This window comes from Octopus sinensis, linkage group LG7, assembly GCF_006345805.1.
Source record: "Octopus sinensis linkage group LG7, ASM634580v1, whole genome shotgun sequence".
NCBI lineage: Eukaryota > Metazoa > Mollusca > Cephalopoda > Octopoda > Octopodidae > Octopus > Octopus sinensis.
Genome location: NC_043003.1, coordinates 85,432,895 through 85,443,040, shown reverse-complemented (window position 1 = coordinate 85,443,040; position 10,146 = coordinate 85,432,895). Strand labels below are relative to the sequence as shown.

The following is a 10,146-nucleotide window of genomic DNA, read 5'->3' as shown; positions in this document are numbered from 1 at the left end:
TTTTAAACAAAATAAATGAGATAGTAAATATTGAAACACCTTTGTGACTTCTGGGCCACCCTGTGTGTGTGTTGTCTTACCATTTTTATCAATATATATATATATATATATACATATATATGTATATATATATATATATATATATATATATGTATATATACATGCATATATATGTATATATACATGCATATATATGTATATATGTATATATACATGCATATACGGGTACAGGACATCAAAAAAAGGTGAACAAAATGAGAAACGCGAACGTAAAAAACAAAAACATAGAAAACGAACATTTTTCGAACAACAAAAGAAATAAATAGTGAAACAAGACAGGTAACATAAAGAACATTCCCTTCATCAGTTGTCTGCTGTTTTATCAACTCTGTGTTTCGAAGGTAGGGACAAGATGGTACTTTGTTAAAACAGGATTGCTTTAACGAAGTCACGTCTTGTCCCTATCTTCAAAACACGGAGTAGATAAAAAACAGGACAACTGATGAAGGGAATGTTCTTTATGTTGCCTGTCTCGTTTCTCTATTTATTTCTTTTGTTGTTCGAAAAATGTTCGTTTTCTATGTTTTTGTTTTTTGTGTTCTCGTTTCTCATTTTGTTCATGTTTTTTTGATGTCCTGTACCCTTATATGCATGTATATATAAATATATATGTAGGTATGTACATATATGTATGTATATATGCATTTATTTATATATTTTTTGTATTATTATTATATGATTGAATGCTGCACATCTATTTCCAAGTGTATATATATATATTGTGTGTGTATATATACACATATACACACATACATATACCCCCCACACATATATATAGTGTGTATGTGTGTGTGTGCATGCGTATAACGTGTTCAAGCTAGGTTTGATGACTTTCATGCCTTCTTTCAAGAACAGCCTCCTATATTGGTGAATAGTCAACTGTGTTGGAGAGCATAAAGATGAAAGTTGTAGTTGAGAAAATGTTAGCTGACATGGAGCACTGGAAGCCATTTGAATATTGTATCATGATGATTTGTGCTGTGTATCAAAATGCTGACATGACTGCTGTGCATGCTCTGTGAGCACAGTGAAAGCTGTGAAACATGACATGAAAATCATGAAAACCAAGTTCTCACAATCTGTGATGGTCGTTGAGTATATATCTTCAATGAGTGTGATGTTATGTTGCCCCACATCTTTGAACAGTGCCTTCGGCTCAATTCAGATGGCTTTGTGAAGCTGCTGGAAACTGTGGTCAAACTCTACCTGGAGAGGGTTGCTGCCAGGAGGCCATATGTATAGCAGCAGGATTCAGCTTCTTGCCATACCTCTGGGAAGTTTCATAAGTGATTGTCTGAAAATTTCTATGGTCTTACCAGTCCCAATTTCTGGCCTCCTAATTCCTCCTGTTCTAATCCCATGGATTACTTATATGTGGGGCATGGTTCAGAAAGACACCAACTGCTCTGCCTACAACACTGAGGCTGAGCTGATGGCCAAGATCAAGGATGTGTTCAGAGATCTTTCTTGGAACACTGTTAAGAATGCATGCATCAGGTTCTGGAGTTGTCTTGAGGCTCTGGTGGAAGCTGAGGGAGGCTACTTTAAATTGTTATCACCTAGCCATAAATCTAGTTGATATTTTTTGATTTTTTAAATTTATTTTATTTTTGGATGGGATATTGTATTTTCTTTTTCTCTTATGTAAACTGTCAAATTTAGCCCAAGCACCCTGTAAATAGGTTTGTATCTACATACACACACACATTCATATGTCAACTTGCCACTGACTCACCTATGTATTAGTTTGTTTTCTGTGATAATTACAGTGCTCCCCCACCACTTGTTGACATCATTTGACTAAACATTGATGACGGCTTACTAAGGAGGACCTCTGGTGAATCAAATTCAATGATCTACAGAAGAGAAGAAAAAGTAACATGATTAAGATAAGAAACCAGTTTCCAATCCACACAAAATCACTATCATAAACTGGTTAAAATTTTCATTATTATAAGTGCATGGTATCAACTTTGTGGTTCTTGTCTCTCGCATCAATATTGCCATCATCGTCTGTCCACATTTCCATGCTGGCATGAGTTGGATGAAGCACAAGGCAGATTATTCTGTGGCTTGATGCTCTTCCTGTTGTCAAACTGCACTATTTTCCAAGTATGATAATATTTCTCCATGGTTAGATATGTTCTCACAAAATACAAGTGCTGGTGCCATGTAAAAAGTGCCTGTGTTGGTGCTGTGTAAAAGCACCTAGTACACTCTATAAAGTGGTTGGTGTTAGGAAGAGCATCCAGCTGTAGAAACCATGCCAAAACAGACTTGGAACCTAAACAGTCTTTCAGTTGGTCAGCTTCTGTCAAACCATCCAACCCATGCCCACATGGAAAACAGACATTGATGATGATGATGATGAATGACATGGTTTGTGTCACTGTGACACTTATTTACAACCATTATGCAGTGTCAAGACACACAGACACACACACACACACACATGCATACATACATAGAAACATAACTTATTTGGAACATTGGCTCTTGAAGGCATGTTACATAAAACTTTACTCTTTTACGTGTTTCAATCATTTGACTGTGGCCATGCTGGAGCACCACCTTTAGTCAAGTAAATCGACCCTAGGACTTATTCTTTGTAAGCCTAGTACTTATTTTATTGGTCTCTTTTGCTGAACTGCTAAGTTACAGGGACATAAACACACCACCATCGGTTGTCAAGCGCTGTTGGGGGGACAAACACAGACACACAAACACACACACATATATACGATGGGCTTCTTTTCAGTTTCCGTCTACCAAATCTACTCACAAGGCTTTGGTTGGCCCGAGGCTATAGTAGAAGACACTTGCCCAAGGTGCTACGCAGTGGGACTGAACCCGGAACCATGTAGTTCGTAAGCAAGCTACTTATCAATCAGCCACTCTTGTGCCTAAATAATAACAATATTATTTAGGCGCAGTGTAAGTATTGTGTTAAAAAACTCTTTTGGATAGAAAAGCCAACAGCTGTCCCATAGGCATCTATTCAACCCAATATTTACATGCTATTATTTATAACTTTATGTGATGTGTCTTGAAAGTTAATGTTCACCACCAAAAAAATTATTTCATGATTTCCCAAAAGTTTATAAAATTCTTATGATGTCAACAATTTATATATATACACACACACACACACACACACACACACACACACATATATATATATTATCATCATAATCATCATCATCGTCGTCGTTTAACGTCTGCTTTCCATGCTGGGATGGGTTGGACAGTTTGACTGAAGGCTGGCAAGCCAGAAGGCTGCACAAAGCTCCAAGCTGATCTGGCAAAGTTTCTATAGATAGATGCCCTTCCTAATGCCAACAGCTCCTAGAGTGTGGTGGGTGTTTTTTACATGCCACTGGCACAAGGGCCAGTCAGGCGGTACTGGCATCAACCACACTTGAATGGTGCTTTTTATGTGTCACAGGCATGGGACCAGTCAGCCAGTGTTGGCATCAACCACGCTTGAATGGTGCTTTTTACATGCCACTGGCATGGGTGCCAATCAGACGGTACTGTCATCGGCCACAACAACAACTTCATTTGCCTGAACTAGTCTTTACAAGTGCAGTTTATTGCCCAATGATTGAAGAGAACTCTTAAATGGGCTGGTTAAGTTCAACTTTTCTCTCAGAGTGCTTACACTCTGTTGTGTATGCACACTGACATTACACACCCAGCAGAGCATACTAGCTTCATTCCTTGCAAGCTTATGCATATCCTCAGCAGTCATGGCCCATGTTTCACTGCCATGTAGCATGGCTGCTCGTACACATGCATCATACAGTCTACCTTTTACTCTGAGCGAGAGGCTCTTTGTCACCATCAGAGGTAGGAGCTCTCTGAACTTTGCCCAGGCTATTCCTATTCTAGCAGCTACACTCTCAGAGCGTCCACTCCCACTACTGACTTGGTCACCTAGGTAACAGAAGCTAAAAGTATATGAAGGGCTTCTTTCAGTTTCTGTCCGCCAAATCTATCCCATGCCTTTTCAGCTCAAGGCTTTAGTAGAAGACAACTGCCCAAGGTGCCACACAATGGGACTGAACCTAGAGGCATATGGTTGGGAAGTAAACTTCTCATCACTTAACCATGTCTACACCTACATATATCAGTCATATATGTGCAATGATGTACTTGCCTGCACTCACTCTAACCGAAATCTCTGTCCTTTGGCCTGTGTTGGAAATCTATTTTTCTTGATGTTATTAAACAGCATACCTGTCAAGTACTGAGGTTGATATAATTTACTGTTCCTTCCCTCAGATTCCTTGTCTTATGACTTTATAAACAATTGCTATTGTCACTACTACTACTACTACTACTACTACTACTACTGCTGCTGCTGCTGCTGCTGCTGCTGCTGCTGCTGCTACTACTACTACTAACCCCCACTGCTGTTGCTACTACTACTACTACTACTACTACTACTACTACTACTACTACTGCTGCTGCTGCTGCTGCTGCTGCTACTACTACTACTACTACTACTACTACTACTACTACTACTACTAACCCCCACTGCTGCTGTTGCTTCTGTTGCTGCTACTAGCACCACCACTACTGCTCTGCTTGCTACTGCAGCTGTTTCTACTACTACTACTACTTCTACTGCTACTGCTACTGCTGCTGCTGCTATTGCTGTTATTTGGGTGATAGAGTGGGTGAATCAGTAAAGTAGTAAGCAAGCTGTTTAACAGTATTTGGTTTCATTTCTTCATGTTCTGAGTTCAAATCCCACAAAGTTCAGTTTTGCCATTCATCCGTTTGGGTTTGATCTAATAGCAAATATTACTAGTTGTGTAGCTCTAGGTCAATCATGACCAAGAAAAACGGAGGGAAATATCAAGGATTACATTATTCAATGTATCCTTCTTTATCTGAGATAGTAAGTTGTTGTTGAGGGAGATTTTAGCTGCTATTTCTAGCAAGTTGAGCAACCAATGTGAAACTTGTAATATGTATTCAGCTAAATTACAAGGGTCAGTTAGTTCAAATGTTGGTAGGTGGTAGGCATAATCTGTGGCTCAGTTCAGAAATGATCCCTGACCCATGAGTATCTTCACTCTGTAGTTCTCAAACAAATACCAGGCCACCTGTCACAATGATATTAGTGTAAGTTTTTACTCTCCACTCCTGTATTAATGAAAAGACAACAAGGATAGATGGCTCTGCTCGATCTGTAGAAAAAGCGTGGGTAGAAACTCCATAAGATGTACCTGGTGTAAGCTATGGACACATAAAAGGTACAGCAATATCAAAGGAAGGTTAATCGGGAAGATAGTTTTTGTGTGTGGCAGGTACATAGGGGCAATAAAGACTGAAGATATACAGAAAACAGATTCCCTCACATACCAGGGGAAAAAACTAGAAGTTCCATCTACCACAAATCGACCCCAGGACTTATTCTTTGTAAGCCTAGTACTTATTCTATCAGTCTGTTTTGCCGAACCGCTAAGTTACGGGGACGTAAACACACCAGCATTGGTTGTCAAGCGACGTTGGGGGGACAAACACAGATACACAAACATATACACACACATACATATAAATACATATATACGACGGGCTTCTTTCAGTTTCCGTCTACCAAATCCACTCACAAGGCTTTGGTTGGCCGAGGCTATAGTAGAAGACACTTGCCCAAGGTGCCACACAGTGGGACTGAACCAGGAACCATGTGGTTGGTAAGCAAGCTACTTACCACACAGCCGCTCCTGTATTTTAATTTATTGCTGTACTGTCATGCAAGTTATTTACCTTACAAGTAGGTGCACTTTTGTGTTTATGCAGTAAGTTGCACTACTGTCTACTTTAGGAGTAGGAAGGTATTTGTGTTGCCTCTAATTTTATATTATGGAGGTTGTTTCTATATTCCCAGTTATGTTGATTTAGTGCTGGTATTGTATTGTGGTAAAAACCCCCTGACTTTTATGTATTCACAGGTGGCTCTGTAAAATGTATATTAACTGACTATATTTGTATGTGAAATTTAATTTGCTAGGTATTCGTTAATCCAAAGGTAAGGAAGAAGAAATTAAATCAATGTACTGCACAATGGTATATTATCTGACACGAAGCAGTTTTGAAGTATGATTTAGCTTTTTAGGTCGTTGTTAACTGCAATTATTAGCTTCATTATCTTTACTGCTTAAACACAGAACTCTTTTTGGATTTTGGTATATAGGTTTCTATTTAAAATCCTTTATTCTAATTTCTTTGTGATCCCAATTGAACTTCCTTAAAACTAAAACATAAAAAGAATGGCAACCCCCTGCTTTTCTTTCTATTTTTCCTCGCCACTGTATTATTCTCCACACTGTTTTATTCCTAAATTATCAGTATCCTACACAGAACACGTATTGAGTACAACTTTTGTCTGTAATTACTATTTAATCCCCTGTATTAAGTGATGATTTTTCTTATTGCAAATAACCTATTTCTGGTTACTTTCTTCATGTGTGATTTTATTCTTCAGAATTCTCCCTTATATTTTTGGCATGATTAGTTGTAATCAGCATCGTTTGCTAATGAGGAATAAGCTCTATGAAACTTTAATGGAGAATGAACGCTGAGTTTTGATGTTCAAATAAATTGAAGCTAATAGCTACACCAGAGAATCAGAACAGGATAATCTTAAACAAAAAAAAAAAAAGAAAACCAATGCATACCTGTCCTTGGTCCATAACCAATATTTTATCGCAGTTTAATACTGTGTTCAGACGATGTGCAATTGTCAATACAGTATAGTCAGAAAAGACTCTAGCAATTGTTGCTTGTATTATAGCATCGGTTCCTGTATCTATGGAGGCGGTAGCTTCGTCCAGCAATAAAATCTAGCCAAGAGAAATAAAGAGAGACTCAATACTTTGATCATAACAGCATTTATGGCTGTGCTAAACATAAAACAGAAACAATCAACGAAAGAAAACTCAATAAACTATTTCACACATAGGTAAAAACATATAAAGTAGAAATCCAGAGCTGTTAGGCTCAGTATAAGTTTTTTTTATTATCTTAGACATTAACTTAGATTTAGGAATTTCCACACCATGTGATGTATGAAACTGCCAGGGTGCTCCATTGATTACACAGAGCAGTTACAGCATTTAATTTATTACTTATTGTCCTATGCTAGATTTTTGGTGTTGCTCCAACACCTGTTCACCAGACACAAGCATCTCTTTAGTGACACTCGATCTTCAATCATCCTCTTTTTCTCTGGCTTGTATGCGTCAACTGAAAGGCTTGGTTTATAGATGTTGAAGTAGGCACTCAGTATGTATCCAGCCAACGGAGTTGTCAGTTAAGGATGGCCAAGTGACAAAGAAATATGGGATTTCTGAAGAGCATTAACAACCTCAGCTTTACTTTCCATCCCTCTGGGTGCTGATATGTGAAGTATCAGTCTAGTACTGGAGGATGTTTCTTCTTCTTTTCCCCTCTTCTTTCTTCATTTTCATCTTCTGCCTTCTTCATCTTCCTTCATCATCTTCATTCTTTATCTTCATTCTTCATCTTCATTCTTCATTCTCATTCTTCGTCTTCATCTTCATCCTTCTTCATCTTCTTCCTTCTTCATCTTCTTCCTTCCTTCTTCATCATCTTCTTCATCTTCTTCATCTTTCTTCTTCATCTTCTTCCTTCTGCATCCTTTTTCATCTTCATCTTCTTCCTTCTTCATCTTCATCTTCTCTGACTCACTCACTCTAAAATCAACGATGGTGAATGAGTCCAAGAACACTATTTATATCATCACCCCACCATTCCTTTCCCCAACACTCTGTGGACTTGACAGAAAAATGAAGTACCAAAGGCATTCTAACCATAATCATTTTGCCTTTTTCTGTAAGGCAAGATTCTATTATTCTATTATAGATTCTATTATTCATTGTGTCCTTATGTTATTAAGACAACATGTGGTGTGACTTGACTGCTATTTCTCGAAGGCTGAGTGACCATATAGAGATGTGTTGTTGTCATTAGCTCAAAGTCAGCTTTGAGTGAGTAAGTCTATCATCAAAAGTATTTCGTCTTAACCATTGCCTATTCTTGGGTTATATATTTAGTGCAACATTAGTCAGTGTATCCTCTTTTTGTAAGTCATTAGATTGTGATTTATGGATATTTGTAGCAGTTGGAACAACTGAATAGAAGCTGTCTCGTCCCTTGTTATTGATGGATTTCCATATAGTTTCCTTTATGAAATTCCACTTGCAACGTATTGGCCAAACCGCAACTATAGGAGAAGATATCTGGCCAATGTTTCTCACAGAGGGATCAAATCTGGAAGTAGGTGATTCCAAAGTGGACTCCTCAACTTCATAGCCATATCCGTACCAAGCTTCTGGTATATTTCTGTTAGGTTTATAAATTCTGGTGCAGGGCTTTCCCATTTATTATTCTAGAGCTTCTACTACCTAGCAATAAGAATTTTTAACATTGGCACAGCTTTTGGAGGCTGTGTAGTGTATCACTTGGCCCAGTACTTGACTGGTCCTTATACAGATATCAAATTTTGGCACAAGGCCAACAAATTCAGGGGGAATGGGGGAAGAGGAGAAGGGGTAAGCCAATTACATTGACCCCATTGTTCAACAGGTACTTATTCTATCGATCCAGAAAGGATGAAAGGCAAAGTCAACCTTGGTGGAATTTGAACTCAGAATGTGAAGACAATGAAATGCAGTAAGCATTTTTTCTGGTGAGCTAATGATTCTGCCAGCTCACCACCTTAAACTGGTCCTTATATTAACATCAGAGAGATGTAAGGTAAAGTTGACCACCATGAAATCTAATGCAGAAAATAGTGGGATTTAACTAAATACAAATAATATATTTAACTCCTCTCTCTACTGTCTTTGCATATCTCATTACCTTTATCATATATTAATTTCTAAAATAGATACAAGGATAGAAATCTAAGGGGAGGAACGGTTTACTATATTGATTCTAGTATTTGACTGGTACTCTATTTAATTGTCTCCAAAGGATGAAAGGTAGAAGCCGATCTTGGTGGGTGCATAAAAAGCCTGAATAAACTGCAATGCATTTTCACAATTCTGCCAATTTACTGCCCTTACATTTACTGTGATAATTCATTCTAATGTAATCACAAGGCCTGAAACTTTTGTGGGTTGGTACTAATCAATTACATCGACATCAATATTCAGAAAGGACAAAAAGCAAAGTTGACCTCAACAATCACAGACTGTAAAGCCAGAAGAAATGCCACTAAAACATTTTGTCTGGTGTGCAAACATTTCTTATTTCTTTATTGCCCACAAGGGGCTAAACATAGAGGGGACAAACAAGGACAGACAAAGGGATTAAATTGATTACATCGACCCCAGTGTGTAACTGGTACTTAATTTATCGACCCCCCCCCAAAAAAAGGATGAAAGGCAAAGTTGACCTTGGCGGAAGTTGAACTCAAAACGTAACGGCAGACGAAATACCACTAAGCATTTCACCCGGCATGCTAACATTTCTACTAGCTTGCCGCCCTTTTTACTGTAATGATAAATGACAAAACTTACCTTATTGTTCTTCAAGAGTGCTCGTGCCATGCAAATTAGTTGCCTTTCTCCAACAGAAATATTTTCACCATTTTCTTCAACCATTGAGTCAAGACAATGCTCCATGTTCATGATCTAAACAGTTACAAAATGATTAAAGATAAAGTCGTGTTTTTTTGGTCATCATTTTTATTTTACTCTATATTGATAGATTCAGGCTAGTGTGTTTATCTTTGATATTTTATATATATATATATATATATATGATTGTATGTGTTGTATGTGTGGCATGTGTGTGTATATAACACACACACACACAGGCACACACACACAGACACACACACACACACACACACACACACACTCTCTCTCTCTCTCTTGTTATTAGGGGATATATGATGGTTCTGTAATTTCTTGCTGAACAACCATACAGATGATTTGTTTATAGTGATCAGAATGTTTGTGTTCACACAAGCTTACTCCCTCCATCAAATCAACATTATCCAGTACAGGTGCACAATGTGTCACACGTCAATTGATGAAATGATTG

General features: G+C 38.0%; 1 protein-coding gene across 3 annotated transcripts in view; it reads right to left on the bottom strand.

Moving 5' to 3' along the window:
- Positions 1-10,146, bottom strand: part of LOC115214210 (multidrug resistance-associated protein 9-like) — a 129,687-nt gene that overhangs the window by 2,389 nt on the left and 117,152 nt on the right. For 2 of the 3 annotated variants that reach the window (XM_036504869.1, XM_029783319.2), the window contains exons 30-32: positions 9,618-9,731; positions 6,750-6,914; positions 742-1,916 (exon numbers count right to left, since the gene is read on the bottom strand). In XM_036504869.1, the coding sequence (XP_036360762.1) occupies positions 1,824-1,916; positions 6,750-6,914; positions 9,618-9,731 (372 nt within the window). In that variant the 3' untranslated portion in view covers positions 742-1,823. Of the gene's footprint in view, positions 1-741; positions 1,917-6,749; positions 6,915-9,617; positions 9,732-10,146 lie in introns of those variants that run through there. The other variant, XM_036504870.1, reaches the window with a different exon arrangement.